The sequence below is a fragment of the Neltuma alba genome, unplaced genomic scaffold, assembly GCF_004799145.2.
Source record: "Neltuma alba isolate B1F8T4 unplaced genomic scaffold, ASM479914v2 tig00001967_pilon, whole genome shotgun sequence".
Taxonomy (NCBI): Eukaryota; Viridiplantae; Streptophyta; class Magnoliopsida; order Fabales; family Fabaceae; genus Neltuma; species Neltuma alba.
Window position 1 is genome coordinate 135,839 of NW_021632689.1, and position 20,019 is coordinate 155,857.

General features: G+C 31.4%; 2 protein-coding genes and 2 long non-coding RNA genes across 4 annotated transcripts; all 4 read left to right on the plus strand.

The window, feature by feature from the left end:
* Window positions 1–4,267: 4,267 nt before the first annotated feature.
* On the plus strand, window positions 4,268–8,145 carry LOC114714729 (ent-copalyl diphosphate synthase, chloroplastic-like). Its single transcript, XM_028899500.1, has 12 exons — window positions 4,268–4,568; window positions 4,659–4,842; window positions 4,976–5,193; window positions 5,461–5,581; window positions 5,961–6,073; window positions 6,225–6,451; window positions 6,703–6,818; window positions 6,898–6,996; window positions 7,087–7,317; window positions 7,406–7,517; window positions 7,616–7,810; window positions 7,933–8,145. Exons 1-12 carry the CDS (start codon window positions 4,268–4,270, stop codon window positions 8,143–8,145), a joined length of 2,130 nt encoding a protein of 709 aa, XP_028755333.1.
* Window positions 8,146–15,531: 7,386 nt separating this feature from the next.
* Window positions 15,532–16,213, plus strand: LOC114714738 (ent-kaur-16-ene synthase, chloroplastic-like). The gene is made up of 5 exons (XM_028899509.1): window positions 15,532–15,555; window positions 15,663–15,783; window positions 15,894–15,991; window positions 16,085–16,173; window positions 16,208–16,213. The coding sequence occupies exons 2-5, from the start codon at window positions 15,704–15,706 to the stop codon at window positions 16,211–16,213; spliced, it is 273 nt and encodes a 90-aa protein (XP_028755342.1). The 5' UTR covers window positions 15,532–15,555; window positions 15,663–15,703.
* Window positions 16,214–16,223: 10 nt separating this feature from the next.
* LOC114714623 (uncharacterized) lies at window positions 16,224–16,689 on the plus strand. The gene is made up of 3 exons (XR_003737465.1): window positions 16,224–16,308; window positions 16,408–16,520; window positions 16,615–16,689. It is a non-coding gene; the product is annotated as an uncharacterized LOC114714623 (long non-coding RNA).
* Window positions 16,690–18,401: 1,712 nt separating this feature from the next.
* Window positions 18,402–19,178, plus strand: LOC114714616 (uncharacterized). The gene is made up of 2 exons (XR_003737463.1): window positions 18,402–18,480; window positions 18,582–19,178. It is a non-coding gene; the product is annotated as an uncharacterized LOC114714616 (long non-coding RNA).
* Window positions 19,179–20,019: the final 841 nt, after the last annotated feature.

Below are 20,019 nucleotides of genomic sequence, written 5' to 3' on the forward strand. Positions count from 1 at the left end.
GCAAGTAGGTCGGTAATAATACTCTCCCCCTCGGTTCCTTTGTATGAAAAAACGTTTAATCAAATCAAGTGGATAGTTAAAATAAGTTAAAAATAATAAATATGTAAAAGTTATAAGTTTTTTTCAAAAATATCTTTACTCATGAGGGAGAGAAAGTATAAGAGAGAAAATAAAGAAATTATTAAAACAAAGGAGAATAATGTTTCAAAAAATGAGATAATAAATATATTGAGTATCAAAATAAGTGATTAATGGGGGCAAAATAAAAATCTAAGAAAATTTGAGACATCTTGTGAATGTTTTTTTTTTTTTTTTATAAATTAAAACAAAGTAGAGATGTCAATTGTTTCTTATAAAAAGGAAGGGATGAAGTAATATTGAAGCTCACATTAGATAATCTTAAATGCTAATTATTAAATTCCAAGATTGTAATTTAATATTAGTTAACTTAGTAGATATCAATGATATCACTTGTCAGAAACTTATAACTCAAATGACACCAAATACGTTTTCTTTTAAGATTTTATTAAGCATGATGTTGTGAATTTCTAGTCTCTATGAATACAGAATGGTATATTTGAAGTCAACATATAAACTAATGTATTATTTATATTTACTTATGATAAGTGCTTATAAGCATTTTTACATAAATTGAAATAAATTTTTTTCACATATTTATCTCGTATCTCCTAAATTATAATTGAAAAATTATTTTTGAAAGACTGCAATTTCAAACAATCCCTAACTTAGCAAACAAGATCGTAACTGCTTTTGAAGTATTCAAACATAAAAGCAGGGGAGATGTTTGTTGCCTATGTTTAATTTTCCCAACCCAACCAATTAGTGATATGCATGCATGGAATATATTTACCTGAGACACAATACTCTTAACAATTTTTTTTTCAATTTTCCTATTTATTTATAAATATTCAAAAATTAGTTTTTTTGCCAACAACATTACAAAAATTAGTGAAAGGATAGTTTAACTAACTAAATATCAGAGTAAAATATATTAATTTTCAATTTTATTAAAATTATAAAAACCTACATTTTATTTTCGAACCCTGCATTTTGTTTCAATAATTTACACGGTTAATGACATTTTGTTCATAATTCTAAAATAGTTAAATTTAATGAAAATTAGGTTGAAACTTTGAAATTACTTATTTAAATTTTTAATAAAATCATGTCCTCCCATCTCTCAATTTTAAATAATTTTAATTAATTCATTATGATAATATTTAAATAAATGTCTAAAAGAGTTTTGCACTAAAAATAATAAAATTTAAAGTAAATAAACGTCAGTTGATATCGACCAATTTATCCTTTATTATGTTCAATTATTAATTCATTAATTTCTTTAAACGTGTTTGAAATTTCATCTTATCAAATTTATCAATTTAGTCTTAAAAATTATCAAATAAAAAACTTTATGCGTGGCTAAGAATATTTAAATATGATTAGAAAATTTAAACATATATGCAATAAAATTATTTTTGGTAACTATTTCTAAACAATATTTAAGTTAAAAAGGGATATTTCAATACAGAATATGGGATTTGAAAATTAATTAATTATTAAAATGCATAGTAGATATGTACTAGATGTCCTTTTCTAAATTTACCTCTAATCAAATTATTGACCGCCTTCGATATTCTTAACGTCTCTTCCAATTTCTCTCCTAATGTGTTGAATGCCAAATGTTAACGAGGGCTTTCCAATTAAAAGTACTTAAATTTGGGTGATTGTGAACTTTCAAACACGAAAGCACGTGAGATATTAAAGAGGGAAAATTCACAAACAAAGACAACTAAAGCAAATTAATTACAATCGTTTGGCCACAAAAAATACAAATTACAGTTGAAAACATGAATTTATATAAAAGGACCAAGGTTTTTTTCAAGAAAATAAATGAATGATAAATTTCCTGACATTATTGACAACATGGATCATCTGTGAATCTTAAAAGTTGTAAATCTAAAAAAAACAATAATTATAAATAATCTTAAGATCAATTGCAAATCAGTTATAATTTATGAAAGCATTTTTTTACAAATTTATAAAAGATATATAAAGTTTAAAAATTTACTTACAAATTTTGAAGCTTAGTTGTAATTATAAATATTAGAAAATTAGTTACATATTAATTGTAAATTGTAGTTCTGTAAATCCCAAATGTTTATTTATAAAAAGTGAAGATATAGCTCTAAGGCTACTTTTTCAGCCGAAACTAATACTAAAAATTTATTTACTAATTTGTGATTAATTTTTCAATATTTACAATCAAACTTTCAGGTTTTACAGCTCAACAGATATGTAATTGAACTGTGTTGTGGCATGGATATGGTTTTGCCCATTTACCATTTTTATTAAAAACCTTGGTTCTTTTATGCAATTTCAAAAAATGGTATTTTCTAAATATAATTAATTTGTTGCAGTGATTTCTACTAGGTGTCATTTTCCTTGTATAGGAATCAAAATTGAATTTGCTCTGATGATTCTAATTTGTCTGCGCATAACGGTAAAATCAAACTTATGTGAAGACTAGATTTTACTTAATTAGACAAAAAGGCCCCGGCGGGGCCCGGGGGAGATAATAGGGACTTTAATTTTAAAAAAAATATTTATTTCTTTAATTCAATGATATTTTATAAGCGCATCTAATTCTCTTTCATTATCCCATGACAGAGACTTACTCAAGGATCATTATACTCTAATTATATTTCTAATAAGTCACTTTTAACGTGTTTAACTAGAATTAAAAAACTTAAATTTATTAACTATATCTTAAAATTTAAATTTTTTTAACTTTATCACAATTTAATATATATTTTTAAAAATAACATTCTACACAATAACAAATATTTAACAATAAAATTGTACATTTATGTGTGAACAAATTTAATGATGTGACTTATAAATAAGATAAAATATATTTTTTAACTTATAAATAGGATTAAAAAAGTATAGAAACAGTATTTAAATATTAGGACAAAATAATTAGGTGGGACAGTGATTAATAGAATATATAAAAGTTTTAACCTTTGGCAGCCATCCTCCTGCTGGTAATTCAAGTACTAAAACCTTAAATTGTTATAATTAAAAAACTGCTTAGTCTGCATATTTAAAAAAAATTAAGAGGACCAAAGCTTTTGCAAAAAATAATTTTTCAAGCTTTTTTTTAAATGAACTCTTCAAAAAGTTTCAACCTGCTACCTTCAATTTTTTCTCAACTGAATCTCCAGAAGTCTTCAACCTAGCTAATTAAAACTGTATTTTTAGTACTCTAATTATATATATATATTAATTTATTCTTTAATTTATAAAGTATCTTTTTAATCCTATAATCATAACATTGTTAACTTTATTAATAAAAAATCTGACAAAAATTCTCAAATGATAATTTTTTGATCAATCCAGTTTATTTTTTAAAAATTAAATATAATATCTTTACATTTGAAAATGCTTTGTTAGCATTTAAAACTATAATGTTGGTATTCTCAGTTAACAAAACTAACAATGTTAGCGTCAAATGATTAAAATGACACTTCACAAAATTAAAGGACTAAATAAAGGTCCACTTTTCTTTTCATTTCATGAATCAGCATTTATTTATTTGCAATGGAATCTTCAAAATTTACAGAAGTACCACCATCTCGCGCTTATAAAATGGTGTATCCTCGCCACAGCCATATTCATTGGAAGAGGATTACTACAACAAAAGGAAACAAAATTAATGGCTTCTCAATCCACCATGTATCACCAATCCAACCACTCCCTTCCTTCTTTTCCTTCTTCAACTCACTGTTTGTTTTTTTCTTCTCCCATTAATTCTCTCCCCATGACCTTTCGTGGTAATCTAAGCTTCATCCAACGATCTCTTCAGAAACATATATATATATATATATATATATATGAAAACATTTATTGTCCTCTATATAATGCTGACATAGTGTTATTACTTATGTCGTGTTGTTATAGGGGTTTCGTCGTTGAAGGTTAGAGTGATCGTTTCAGCGAAAAACTCTGAGTTCAGACCAAGAAGCAGCAGAGGCATATCAGAAACGCCAGAAGTTTCACAACTTGAAAGTTTGACACTTCCAACATACAATTGGAACGGGATTAAGGTTAAGGAAGAAGATGAAGAAGCTTTGGAGGTATAGTTCAAAACATTTTAATTAATTTCTTCACTAATCTTAATGCATGATTCTTTCTGGTGAGTTTGATGTCTCACATATATTATTGTGGTTTGGAAAAGGCTTCCGTAATGAATGAGGAGATCAGAGAGAGAGTGGAAGCCATTAGATTGAACTTAGAATCAAATGAAGGAGAGAAGACGATATCACCCTCAGCTTATACTACAGCTTTAGTGGCTCTGGTTGAAGATAAGAATGGAAGTGGGACCCCCCAGTTCCCAGAATCTCTTCAATGGATAATAGACAATCAGCTGCCAGATGGATCCTGGGGAGATGTTCATAAGTTTATGGCTTATGATAGGCTTCTTTGCACCTTAGCTTCAGTGATTGCGTTAACACATTACAAAGTTCATCCCGAAAAAGCTGAGAAAGGTACGTACGTAGTTGAATAATATTGATCAATATTCATATATTAAAGCCTCCAGAACTTTATATTCAAATGTTGTATTTATATACATATAGGGGTTAAATTCTTTATAGAGAATGTAAACACACTGGAAGCAGAAAACAGAGAGCACATGACATGTGGGTTTGAAGTGATTCTTCCAACACTTCTTCATTTGGCACAGAATTTGAAAATGGATCTGCCTGATGACTTCCCTACCCTCAAAGAGATACTTGCAAGGAGAGATGCCAAGCTCAAAAGGTACACGCAGCTACCAAGCTAGTGTAAAATTACTTAAAAGTAAAAAAAGTGCATTTTTTTGGATTAAAGAAAGTGGAAGCGGGTAAAATTACTATATATGACAAATAACACATAATTTTTAACTTATATATAGGATACCTATGGCGGTTTTGCACAGTGTTCCTTCATCGTTGCTGTTCAGCTTGGAAGCAATACCAGGGCTTCAATGGGATAAGCTTCAGAATGTGAGAAGCAAAGATGGCTCTTACTTGTTCAGTCCTTCTTCCACTGCTTTTGCTTTCACTCAAAGCAACGACCCTGACTGCCTCAATTACTTAAACAATGTCGCCCAAAACTTTAATAGCGGCGGAGGTACGTCTACAAATCAACCTTTCACTAAGTGAAAAGTTATAGGTTTAATCTCACTTATAATCTTAGATAGTTAGTGCATGTCTCTTTAATTTAAAACCAAAAAAAATAAAAAACTAGCTTACCAAGAAATATTCTTTTTTCTGATTATGATTAGACACTGTATTGCATAAAAGTATGCAGCAATGTTATGAAATTGATTATTCAAATTGACTAACATTAGGTTTGAATGATTGTGACATTATTTACTTGTGTTTTCTGACATTGTAGCCCCAGATTCTTACCCGGTAGATTTTTTTGAGCCATTGTGGATTGTTGATCTATTGGAGCGCTTGGGAATTGCAAGATATTTTCAACCAAAGATAAAAGAGATTTTGGATTATGTTCACAGGTATAACTTTATCATGGAATTGGTTGTTTATAATTTTATGGCTTAAGACAATCATTTTGATTTAAGTGTAAGCCTTAAATTAAACCCACTTATGAGTCCTATAATCAATAGGAGAAGCCGCCATTAATTTATTAACACAAAACTCAACTATTATATTTATATATAAGAAAATTTATAATAAATTATACTATTTATATGCTATATGAACAGTAAAATCACTCACAAACAAAAGAATAGTATAATTTATAAGAATTAATACATGAGACTCACAATTTATTTTAAAAGATTTATGCGCTCTTAGGCTAATATGATTCAATAAAAACAAGAAATAAACAACAATAGAATTCCGATCACAAGCTAGCGATTGCACTTTTTTCAGAAATTGGAATGACAGAGGCATTGGATGGACGAGATATTCAGACCTGCCAGATCTAGACGATACATGTATGGGGTTCAGATTACTAAGATTGAACGGCTATGATGTTTCAGCTAGTAAGTAATTAATAATACCAAGTATTAAATTAATTACAAATATATATTCATTAATTATTAATTTATCTCTATAAATATCTATATATATAATCGTATAGTAGCACTTCACATAAATATCTAATAAATGACATTGTTGTGGTTTTGATCATAGACGTATTCAAAACATTTGAGAAAGATGGAGAGTTCTGTTGCTTCCCCGGGCAGACAGACGAAGGGGCATCGGTGATGTTTAATTTTTACAGAGCCACTCAAGTACAATTCCCAGGAGAGACAATTCTTGATGAAGGCAAGAACTTTGCAATCAATTTCTTGACTGAGAAACGAGCTGCTAATCAGATTTTTGATAAATGGATCATAGCCAAAGATCTACCTGGCGAGGTATTTTTTAGTCAGGTTTATTTTATGCTTGTAAATAGTGATCCTAATTAGTCATGAAGATTGTTGATTAGATATTTATCATACATAAAAATTAAAATAATACTCCTCCCATCCCAAATGCAAGGCTTATTTTATACGGTAAATTATATTACAAAGTGAGTCTTATATTTAAGACCAAAGGAATACATTGATAGATAACGTTTGTATCTTTTTGTTAAGCTCTTTAAGTAATATTAAACTAACAATTACAGGTGAGTTATGCATTGGACTTTTCCTGGTACGCAAGCCTGCCCCGAGTAGAGACTAGATTTTACTTGGACCAATACGGTGGTGGAGATGATGTCTGGATTTCTAAGACCCTCTACAGGTAACTAATCAAAGTCTTAATCTAAAATATAATTTGAACATTCAGAGTTGAAAAGAAGGTTCTCATCATTTTTTTGCAGGCTGCACAAAGTCAGCAACAACGATAACCTTGAACTTGGAAAATTAGACTATAACAAGTGCCAAGCCTTGCACCGAGCAGAATGGAACAGAATTCAACAGTAAGATCAACCTATATCTCTCTCATTTTTCTGGGCAGCCTGCACAAATGTGAGAAATATTAACTAAAAGTTATGATCATTTTTATACAGGTGGTACTCAGAATGTAGACTAGAAATGTTCGGGCTGACCAAAGAAAGGCTTCTTTTGGCTTACTTCTTGGCTACATCCAACATATTTGAACCAGAGAGATCCCAAGAACGACTTGCATGGGTCAAAACTTCTGCTCTTATTCACACACTCAGATCCACATGTCACGACCAACACCAAAGAGAAGCCTTTGTCCATGAATTCAATAACAGCAGTACCTCCTTAAATGAACGGTAATTACACTTCTCACAGAGCGGTCATTATCTAGTAAGTTTTTATTTCTGATTAAAAGTTTAACTTAATAATATATGCATATCACAGATGGCTGAATAAAAACAGGAGCAGGGAGAGTCTTTTAGGGACCTTAATAGAAACTTTGGATTCCTTCTCTCAGAGCTCACCTTCTGCTGGCTTCGATATTCTTCATGATGTAGTAAGTGATCTGTCTATTATTCATGAACTTTTTATAATTAAAATACAATATTGGGTAATTTCATTTGGGACTATTTTGATCTGATTGATTGCAAGCAGTGGAAAAAGTGGCTAATGGGATTGCAAAGAGAAGGAGATAAGGGGGAAGGAGAAGCTGAGCTGTTGGTGAAGATGATAAACTTAAATGCAGGCTACCAACTTTCTCATCACTTACAACTCAATCCTCAGTATCAGAGACTTGTTCAACTCTCTAATCAAATCTGCCACCAATTAAGTTATCTCCAAACCACCAAGGTGATTACTTATTACGTATTACGTATTACCATCTTCATTAATAATGACATTATTTCATCTTCTTAATGGTAATATATGCATGATGGAGTTCACTTATATATCTGGTTTGAAATTTATATCAGGAAAACAATAGTAATGGAAGCTACAAGGGGAAGCCAGAAATAGGAGTGAAAATGCAAGAGCAGGTACAATTGGTTCTCTCTTCAAATGGCATGGATCTCAACATGAAGAAGACATTCCTCACTGTCACTAGAGGGTTTTACTATGCAGCTCACACAGATCCACAAACTGTCAACTCTCACATTCAAAAGTTCCTCTTTCAGAGAGTCGTGTAACACACACATATATATAGAGTGGCATGTTCTGTCATGATGAGAATGAAATTCAGGATTATTAATCAAGAATAATGCTGAATTTGATGTTGAGAATTTATCAATAAAAAAATTCCAGCTGTTGCCCTCTCTTGCTCGTTGCTCTCTGTCGGCCTCATACACTCCTGCCTTCGTCGCTTTGTTCCTTTTTATTTTTTTCTTTTTTTTAAAAACATTTTCTCGTCATATATAATGTATTCTTGCCAAAATAGGTAATATGATGGCTATTTTCCCCCTTCTTTTTTTCTTTCCTGGATTATCGTTTCTGTATTTAAATATCCATAATGATAATATATGTGTACGCATTCACATATGAAACATTCAGGAAAAAAAATGAAGAAAACCATTAGATAATATTCATAATTAATTGTAATAATTATATATATTTTGCTATTAATAAGCATTATATGTATGTATATAAATTAAACATTCTTCTTTTTATATTATTGCAAATACATATATAACTCACGCACACTAATTAATAGATGATGGGATTTAAGTGTCTGGGAAAGTAAGAGAATCAACTCTTTTTTTTTTCTCGCTGAAAAAAAAATTATTAAGATAAGCTAGTTTGTTAGAAGTGAAATAATGACATCTCTGTTAAATTAAGAGAGGCGCGACCGACAGATGATACTTGAAAAGGGGTAAGATACAAATTTATCCCAAAATTATGTGGTATGTGGTCAGGAGCTATGAGTATCTGAATTTTTTTTAAGAGCAATATCAAGCGTTAAAAATGTAGCAATTTCAGCCAGCAGAAAGGATAATTTTGACCATTAGTTTGACTTATATATAGCACAATCAGCACAGCCATATCATCACCTAAATAACTTCCTCCCTCTCTCTTCCTCACCATTTCTTCTTCTTCAAAGCCTCCACCCTTCTTCTCCCACTTCCCAAAGCCTTATTGCAGTTGCCGACTCCGCCGCCACTAGCTTCTTCAAGAGGGCAGCCCCTTAAAAATCCACCTCCCACTTCAATGGTTACCGTCCCTCCTCCATCTTTTCCATTATCAGGGTCGTCGTCGCTGAGACCATCTTCTAACCCAACGGGCGTCGACCTCTTCCCCATCATGCCAAATTAACAGTCAAAATTAATCTTTCTAACTGTTTGGGTGAGATTGCTATATTTTTTGCACCTCTATTACTCCTAAAAGAACTTCGATATCCACAGCTCATTACCATATACTTTCAGGGCAAATTTGTACCTTGTCTTATTTAAAAATGAATCACATCTTCATCTTAAATATAAGCAAGAGATATTCATATTCAAACATTAATAATTAATCATTTAGCATAAAATCAGACGGTCCTACATTTATGTTATTTTATTTAAATAGTCGAGGAAAGGAATGAACACTTGGGAATCCACTAGGTGAGGATCTTGCAGGATGGGAAGAAAGAGTCAAAAGGGTGCTTGTTAAATCAGGTGGGCTCCATCGATCTAAATAGTCCAATCCCCATATGAAAATAATACAGTCTAGACATTATGAATATGATTTTTCATTAAATTTTATTTAAAAATTATAAAATAATTGACGGTGGATGACTTTCTTGGTTAAAATCCATATTCTTAGGATTTTCTTGCTAATAACATGAAATATGTTAATTTAAAACTAACATGAATTGTTATTTAGGATTTGAAAAACAAATGAGATTTCTAACGTTTCATGAAAGTATATATAACTTGGTAGAGATTTATTATGTTGCTCATGATTAAAATACAACTAAATTACACTGTTATAAGAAAAAGTTTTATACCGATTTAAGAAAACTTTATATGCACTGAAATTAGTGTAAAATAGTCTTTCTAACTTTCTTTTTCGTCATCAGTTTTTCTAACTTTTTACATGATGGAGCATATATAGTAGTACCAGTTATATATATATATATATATATATATAACCGCTGTAAATAATTATTTTAATAAGGGTAGACAGTTACAAAAATTAATCATCCTTTATAACCCCGTTAAGGCAACTAAAGTTAAATTAATATGTTTTTATTTATAAAAATAAATATATTATATAACAAACGAAAAATACGTGTCAATCTGTTAACCGATTTTTGTTGAATTTTGAAGGATAGTGCAAACTTCTTGGAAGCTTGATATAATAGTCAATAATACGTTGGAAAAGGAAAAGTTAGATATCTTGTTGAATTTGTTTCGCAAAAGTGGGTGGGATTTAGAATATTATTGAAAGTATTCACTGAAAAACAACTGACATCTTAAAATTTAATAAAGTGAAGCAGTTGATTCCTATCTTTTCCCGCCAAAACATCTAGCGTCAAATAAAGTGTAGTAATTGAATTGCCAAACAAAAATTGATCCAAATCACTTTAAGAAGAGACCTTATTATTTATTTTAATAAGTCTGAAATTTCAAAAATAGTAACAAAAGTTATAAATTACCTAAAAGAGTGGTCTTATTCATTTATTTTAACAGAAATGAATTTTGAATTTTGAAAAAGAGTTGTCAATTGCTATACAACTATGATTAATAATTAATGAAGTGTGATGAATTGCTAAATAAAAATTTTAAATCACAAATGGTTAAAATTTATTAGTTAAGTTACACACACACACACACACACTCATATTAATTGAAGTTCAACACCCTAATTTGTCATTCTAAAAACTTCAACGTATTTTTCCCGAATTTTCTTAAAATTTTCAGAGTATTCTTCTGTTGGAAAATATTGGCGCCTGGCGGCAACCACAGTCTGACGAGTCAAAGGAGCGTTTGCGAAGAAAGTTCAGTGTGGGGATCTCAGATTCCACAAGGTGCATTTTCTTAATTAGTTAATTTAAATATCATAATTGATGTGAGAATTTTATTAATAGATAACTTATGATACCGTCGTGAGCATTCTCTGAGTTTATGAACAAGCATTAATTATGGGCCCATCCCAGTTATTATTTTTATTAGAACTTTAATGAGCCATCAAAGATTCAAAATTATCTTAATTGAGCCTAGTGAAAGGAATTAATCTCTCTCAACATGATGAACAAATATTTGAATTTCTATTAAAAGAAATGCTCACATTTAGTGTCTGACAACGTATCGAATAGAATTATAAGGCCAATATTTAATACTCAGTAATACCTTGAACAAGACTACTTACACTAGAGAAATAGGGGGGGATTATCTTACCTAAACTTTTCGTTTTTCAAAAAATAAAAGAGCCATTGTTTTTTTCATAAAGTCACTCCTAGCTATTTTTGTGGGCCCATCCCAAGATTGGGGTGAAAATTCAACTGATGCAATTTTTTTTTAATGCGTCACAATTAAGTACAAGTGATGGAAGAAAGTATGATAAGTAGTTAAATCGGTCAAAATAGGTTTCTAACTGAAAAGTGAATTCAAGTCGTATAAAAAGTCGAATAGTATTTTTCTTTTTCTTATTTTTGAATAATAGCCGAGTAATCATAAACTGAAAAATGAAGAATAAAATTTACAAGCTGGTTACACTTTTATATAAAAATTAAAGTTAGACGTAATGAAAATGGACTGTTCTATCTGTGTCTCCTATATGTATATATGCAAGAGAGCAGCAAACACTTTATGCAAGTCACAGAAAACTTTCCAACATGTTTCTGGGTACTACCATGTCTGTCTCGCGTTCTCAATTTCCTCCTTCGGCTTCTCCAGGTTTCATCTCTCTTTCTCTCTGTCTGCAGATAACTAAGTTTGCAATTATTTGGGTTTTTGAGTTGCTGATAATCATCATTTTCTTAGCTAGTTTAAGGTCCTCATGGCTTAGCTTTTGCTATGTTTGGATGGAAGGAAAAGTTGAAGGAAGAGGGAAGGAAAACTTTCAAAAATAGTGTGTGTGTGTGTGTGTATTATTTTAGGGAGTTTTCCCTCCAAATATTCTCTTCTTTCTAATTTTCTTCCTATCCAAACGTAGAGTTAATGTTTGATGCTATCTCAGAGTTTCTGAGTTCAATTATTGGTAGAGAGGTCACCAATCCTAATACTATTTTCACTTAAACAAATCTGACATCAGAGTTCTAATAAGATCTGATGTATTGGAATCCATGACATGTGAGAAAATCATTATCCTAAAACCAACTTGCGACACACTCAAATGTTGGTTTCCATGCTTATACCATTTCATGATTGCAATCATGGTTTAATATTCCTCATAATTTTTCATTTTGTAAATATTTTCGTGAAGAAAAGGTTACAGCCCATTTTGAAATACTTTTTATTGGGCATTTTTACAATTCATCTTAATATTTTGTGTGTGTGTGTATGTAATAAGTCATCATTATATTAAACTTATTAGAAGCACCGTATCATTATCTGTTAGCGATAAAAAAATGTGAATATCTTTAGTGATATAGTACTTATATGTTACTGTCGTTATTAAGATAATAATTAAATAGTTCCGCCGAATTCCTAACAAGTAATCTTTATTTAATATACTATCATTTATCATTAAAAGGGGAAGGCCAAATTTGTTTTGAGAAAAATAATAATTAAAAATTGAAGGAAAGTACAAGTACTGCTAAATGATTTTCTCCGATCCGAAGACAATTGGTTGGCTTATTTTTTACTTGTGCATCTCATCAATTGTTTTGGTGAATTTAATCTTCATGTAGTATTTATTTAACGTCGGAATCTTCAACTGATTTGGACTGTGTATGTATAAATACATCATTATAGGAAGCCTAACATCTCTCTTTGTTCTTTCATATCTCTCAGCAACTTCAGTTGGATCCATTGGTAAGGACAAAGTTCGCAACAGATCTAACATTGTAAGATATCAATCTTCCATTATTTCTCGTATCAACGTAGATCTGATTCCAATATGCCAATTAATTTAATATATATATATATATATATATCTATCATGGTGAGTTTTCTGAAATGCAGATGGAGATGCACATGTTAGAACAGAAGAAAGAGATAATAAAGAAGATGTTCCAAAAGGTTGAACTGTGTGTATCAAGTTATGACACAGCTTGGGTGGCAATGGTTCCATCACCACCTTGTCCACAATCTCCTTTGTTCCCCCAGTCTCTAAATTGGTTATTAGAAAATCAAAACATTGATGGATCATGGGGTCTTCTTGATGATCGCAATGAGTTATTATTAGCCAAAGACTCACTTCTATCAAGCTTGGCTTGTGTTCTTGCACTTAAGCGATGGAACGTTGGTCAACAGCAAATCAACAGAGGTATATATATTATTGATATAAAATTTTGAATCTTATAAAACCATCTCTCTGTTCCTTTTTTTTTTTTGGGTGTTGTCTGATTTATATATTTATAAGCTTTTCTCATTGTGTATAGTAAAATAATTGGATGTCTCCCGTGTTAATTGTTGAAGGACTTGGATATATAGAGTCAAAAATTGCTGCAGCTCACGACGATAAACAACATTCTCCAATCGGATTCGATATTATATTTTCTCATTTAATTGAGCAAGCCCAGAATATGGATTTTAATTGAAGTTAACTTGCTCTTAATTGTCGTTTTGGGGTTACTCCAAAAATTAACTGAATTAATGCAATATAGTGCAAAACTCGGGTCGTTTCACTTTGAGGAGCCAAAAACGAAATTAAACCCTAGTAAATAAATGCAAATAACCTAAACTATAAAAAGGATTTTTGATTTTGAGGAATTTCTAACTAAATGCCTTAAATTAAATTGAAGTTAAAATACTTTTTTTTGTTATTTTTTTTATGTAAGAATAATTGAAATAAATGAAGATGAAAGATTTGAAAACGAAACACATGAATATCAATGATAAAAATCAATTCTCCAATTCAACAATGCAGACAATCATCACTCTAAAAGATATGAGAGTTAAAACAATAAATTAAGAATTATAATTAAGCTTTTAATCCAACAACCGAGCCACCTCGAATTGTCACAAAATATTTTCCCAAAATCCTAATTTACTAACTGCAACCAGAATAGTAAAATAGAATTAAGGATGCTAAAAACCAATGCTTAATTAAAATTCTTAAATCCAAAACAATATAATTAAAGCTAGCAAGAGATAATATGATCCAAGATTCCAAGCCACCTTAGAAAATCACAATATATTAACTCCAAAATCAATACAAATATCATAACCACAACATCATAATTGAAATCAAAGCTATAAACAGCTCAATGTCAAATGCTAAATAATAATCCAGCCACAATGGTTTTCACAGATAATCAGATTTAACAATAAAAATTTTCTAATAATTAGAATAACTATCCTAGGACCTAGGAATTGTTAAACAACTATTAAACAAGAAATTAAAGTAACTAAAACTCCCTTTGAAGATTCAAGCTCCTGCCATTATTGTTGAATCAGAGAATTACAAAGCCTTGGCCACGATTAGTCATGGAGAATGCTGCCATATTCAATACTCTATTGCAAGCTTCCATGGAAGAATACTGTTCACGCTGGTTCTGTCGTGCCCAGGAGAAGAAGAAGGTGAAGGCGCCGTCGCTCGCTGGTCCCTCAGCTCGCTGGTCTTTGAATTTTTCTTCTGCCGCTAGCGCCTCCTCGCCCCCAAGCTCGCTCGGCGTCTCTGCTCTGTTGTGTATTCTTTGTGTGCCGCCTCCTCTGTTCCGCTTTCAGCTTCGCGTGTCCGCCTCCCTTCATTGAAGAAGAAGATTGTAATAATATATATTAGGGGTGGAGCAAAACGCAGCGTTTTGCTCCCCCCTTTTATTATTTTATTTTTTAATTTATTTTTTCTTTTCTTTTCTTTTTAATTTTTTTTTTATTTTCAAAATCTTCCACAAACCTGCAAGCAAAAATTCAAAGATAAGGTAGTATTAATTGTCCTAAAAAATCAATTAGTCACAATTAAACCAAAAAATGACAATTTTGCCCCTATAAAATAATAATTCAAAATAAAACAAATTAAATCCATTAACAATCAATTAAGGCCAAAAAGACTAATTAAGTTGACAAAACCCATATAAAAGATATCAAAATATATAAATATAATTGAGTTTGTCATTAATCTTCCTCTTAGAGGGAAAGGCTTAGAGACATTGACTCAAAAGAGAGAATTGGAGCTCAAAAGTACCATTATTAATAACTGGATATGTATAAGAAGTCTTCAGACACGTTCCTTTGTATTTTGATTTGAGAATCCGAAATAAAATCTCTAAATAATATTCTATTAATATGAAAGCAGTGGACGGGCAAGCAACACAGAAGGATGGAAAGCATATGTGGCATACATTTCAGAAGGACTTGGGAAGTCACAAAATTGGGAAATGGCTATGAAATTTCAGAGGAAAAATGGGTCTCTTTTTAACTCTCCAGCAGCCACTGCAGTTGCATACACTCATATTAACGATGCACAATGTCTTGATTATTTACTTTCTCTACTAGAAAAATTTGAAAATGCTGGTTCGTTCTTTCAAACTCACTTTAATTTGATATATTGCCCCCCTTGCTTGTGTTATATTAATTATTGGGTTTTACACTAACAATTGCTGCGCAAGAAATTTGCTCAGTTCCTGCAATATATCCTCTTGATGTGTATTCTCGACTCCACATGGTTGATAGTCTTGAAAAATTGGGCATTAATCGCCATTTTAAAGAGGAAATCGAAAGTGTACTGGATGATACATGGAGGTAATTCATCTTTAGTATCCATAATATATTGCTTATGTAGATAACAAGCTTCAAATTGAAGAAGGCTATAGAATCTAATTAATTTAGTCTTCTATTTGATTCTGAAACAGAATGTGGCAGCAAGAAGAAGATGACATAGTTTTAGAACCCACCACATGCGCCATGGCATTTCGTTTACTACGTTTGCATGGATATGATGTTTCTTCAGGTTTTTGTATTGTCATAACACTAAAATTCTGTGTATAGCTAAGAAAGGGATATAAAAGAGATGGCTCATAAATATATATTTGTGCATTTTCAGAAGCTCTTGATCGTTTTTCAGAGAACAATTTTTGGATTACCCTTCAGGGTTATCTCAAGGACGTGGAGGCTGCTTTGGAATTACATAAGGCTTCACAAATAGTTTTACGTTCAAATGATTTAGTTTTGAAAGAACTAAACTCTTGGACAGGAAACTTTCTTCATGAATATTCGTCCTCTTCTTCAACAAATACTCATAAACATTATAATCATATTGACCATGAGGTACGTACATATACACGTTATGGATGTATAGTATATCTCAAATTCGATTTTGGCCCTCAGAGTTTGTAACTAATAATAATTCGTATATGTAAATCTCAGGTGGCTTTTGTTTTGGGTTTTCCACATCATGCTTATTTGGATTTGATATTGAACCGAAGATGTATAGAACATTACAAGGTGGATCAAAAGAGAATTTTTAAATCTTCATTTAGGTACATCATAATATTACAACTTTATTTTAATTAATGCAAGATTTTTGAGTTAAATAGATTAGTCACTTTGGATTCTATGACTCTTCTTATTCAGTTCTTTGAGCCTCACAAGTAAAGAATTCCTGGAATTGGGAGTGGAAGACTTCAATCACCGCCAGTTGTTATTTCGTGAAGAACACGATTTGTTTAATAGGTTAGTAGGCTTTCTACAATACCCGAGGTTGATAATACACTGAAAATTTGAATGTTGCTTTTACATTACATTTAGGAATTTTATATAATTAATGATGGTTAATTAAGTCAAATAGAAGACATTTGATTATTTTTAAATAAGTTTAAGGAAAATTATTAATCTTTTAGTCCCTATATATATAGTTTTGACTCAATTATTACTTAGTCCCTACACACTTTAAATTGTATACAAAGTATATGAGATGAGCTTTATCTCAATTTGCCTGAAAGCACTTTTTAAAAATGCTTTTAGGAGAACCAAATACCCCTTTAGTCTCCATAGTTTCAACTTAATTATAATTTAGTTTATGAAAGTTGACTTATTGCAAGTGAGTCCCTAAAATTTTAATCATTTAAAATTTTATTCCCTATTAGTATATTTTCAAACTAAAAATGAGATTATATGTATTCATGAAACTTATGAACTAAAGTTTTAAGTGGTTAAAACTAGAGGGGCTATATTAAATTGTAGTAAGTCAAAGGTTAGAGATTGGGTTATAATAAGTCAAAACTATAGGGATTAAGTTATATTGACATAAAATCTAAAGACTGAATTACAATTAAGCAAAACCTACATGATCAAAAGATTAATTTTCCGCATGTTTGGATGAAAAATATCTTGTGAGCAGAACTATTCCAAATTGAACACGACAGCATTCAAATTTGATCCTGTAAAATCAGACATTAAATAACTGTACAAAAAAGTACTAATTAATTGTATATATAATGAAGAAATTAGCGTGTGGATATACATATAAATTTTAAAGCGCAAAGAGCATATCGTTTTAAACATATTCTCTAGTAAAAGCGTTGAATTTGTGTTAGCTAGCCTTTTCCTCCTAAGCTAACAATGCCAGTTCTTGAATCACTGATAGGCGTATATATATCATCATAATTAGGTGGCTTATGGAGAGTGAAATGGAGAAACTACATTTTCCAGTTTCAAAAACAAAAGCTGCCTATTGCTTCTTCACGGCTGCTACAACCCTCACTTCCCCCGAACTTCGTGATGCACGTCTGACGTGGGCAACACAAGGCTTTCTAATTTGTGTGGTCGATGATCTCTATGATGTTTGGGGTACTAAAGAGGAACAAATCAATCTCATACAATTGATGCAGGAGTACGACGCGCATTTATAATGAACTTACACACACACACACGCGTAGTTGTCTCTCTTTCTTCAAATTAAATATCTAAGACGAGATTATATATTCTGAACATTGAAACGCAGGTGGGATGTAAATGATGTCCACCAGAAAGTTGTTCTGAGACAGTGAAGCTAATATTCTTAGCACTAAAGGGAACGATTTGTGAGATTGCAGCCAAGGCATATAAAGTTCAAGGACGACGTGTGTTGAACCACTTGATTCAGATTGTAAGATCATAACTAGCTCAATCTCATCTTACTTTTCTAGAGATTAATTCCATTGAAGAACTATGTTTTTGTGTTTGTTAATCACATGAATATTGTTTAATTTTCAGTGGGTGGATTTGCTGCAGTCTTTTTTGAAAGAAGCAGAATGGCGCAGAAGCAAACGTGTGCCAAGTATAGAAGAATATGAGCGAAACGGAATTATATCAATGGCCCTGGGACCAACTCTCATCCCTTTACTGTATCTTATTGGACCCAAGCTTCCTCAGGCTGTAATTGAAAGTGATGAATATAATTGCCTTTTTGAGGTTGCCAGTCTCTATGGGCGATACCTCAATGATATTAATGGCTACCAGGTTTCCTTCTTCTCTTTGAATTGTTTTTCCTCTGAAATTCTTGAGTTGGAACTCAGTAAGTGAATGGGATTGTGTATATATATATATATATGTCTCTGCAGAGGGAAAAAGAACAAGGGAAATTGGTGAACTCAGTAACCTTGCGCTTGATTCATGGGTGTGGGGCACAAAGTGAAGAAGAGATCATAAAGAAGATAAAGAGTAAGATTGATAAGATGAGAAAAGAGATCCTGAGATTAGTGTTGCTGAAAGAAGGAAGTGTAATTCCAGGAGATATTAAAGATGTGTACTGGAAAATGTGCAGATCACTTCACTTCACTTACAATAAGAAGGATGATGTGGTTCATGCAAAGAAGATGCCTAACGAGATGCTAAACATCGAAGACATAGTTCTCAATAATCCCATCATCTTGAATTCATAAATCACGTAGCTAGCATTTCAATAGGGTCTATGGGAATTGTTCCTATCTATCTGTTATCACGCTTAAGTCTTAACCTCATGTCTTCAGCAAATGAAGAATGATTCGGAGATTATTAGCATGCACCATATCCATATTGTAAAAGATGAAGTTAAGAAGATAAAAAATTCATCAGCATTAGTACTTTTACTATCAAAGTGTACTGTGATAGGCTCAAAATTGTGTAAACCTATGATTATGCAAGTATATATACAGGTCATGTCAAGTATCAGTGATAAATAGATTATTGTTTCTATAAGAAGACTAGTGTAATGATCGATCTCATATGTGTAAGTGTGTGTGTGTGTGTGTGTGTGTGTCTCAAGACAGAAGGCAAATGAACTGAAAATACAGCCATGGTCTTATATTTCAAATACTCGAGCAAATATGGCAGTGTCTGTAACAAGGACATTGTTCAGAATAGAGATTTCCCAGAATAGGATATAGGAGATAGAAATGGCGAAAATAAGAAAAAAGAAAGACGAAAGCAGAGGAAAATTCAATCAGAGGGAATGTCACATAGGTCCCATTTGGTAAGAAACATTGAAAATCATGGGTAAGGATTATAATTGTGATTGAAAAAAATTTAGTACGAGGATTAATTGTCACTTAAAATTGGTTAAACCCACATAGGTGGAATAGAGGAATACTGTGGGAGAAATCTTAAGCAACAAGCAATCCCTTCATATTAAACACTTTTAATGAGTTTTTTTTTATCTCGATCTTAATCATTACTTCTCATTTTTAATACTTCATACTAAACTAGACTATAATTCCTTCCACCCCTTCTGTAACCAATCTCGTCCTTATAATACTGTCTTAGTGGATCCTTTCTCACCTTGCCATCCTAGCCTTGGCTTGGGTTCTCTTTTGGGCCCCCATCTGAGCCCAATTCTCCTGGGATCATGACAACTTTTTATCAACAATTTCTTTGTGGTTACCAACATAGATTGGGTTTAATAGAAGGGATTTATTTTTCACAACAGCATTACGAATCAATATTTGAATCCTTGTTGAGAGAAGTACTCATATTTAGTACCCAATAATGTCTTGAATAAAATTGTCTCTAATAATAAGATAC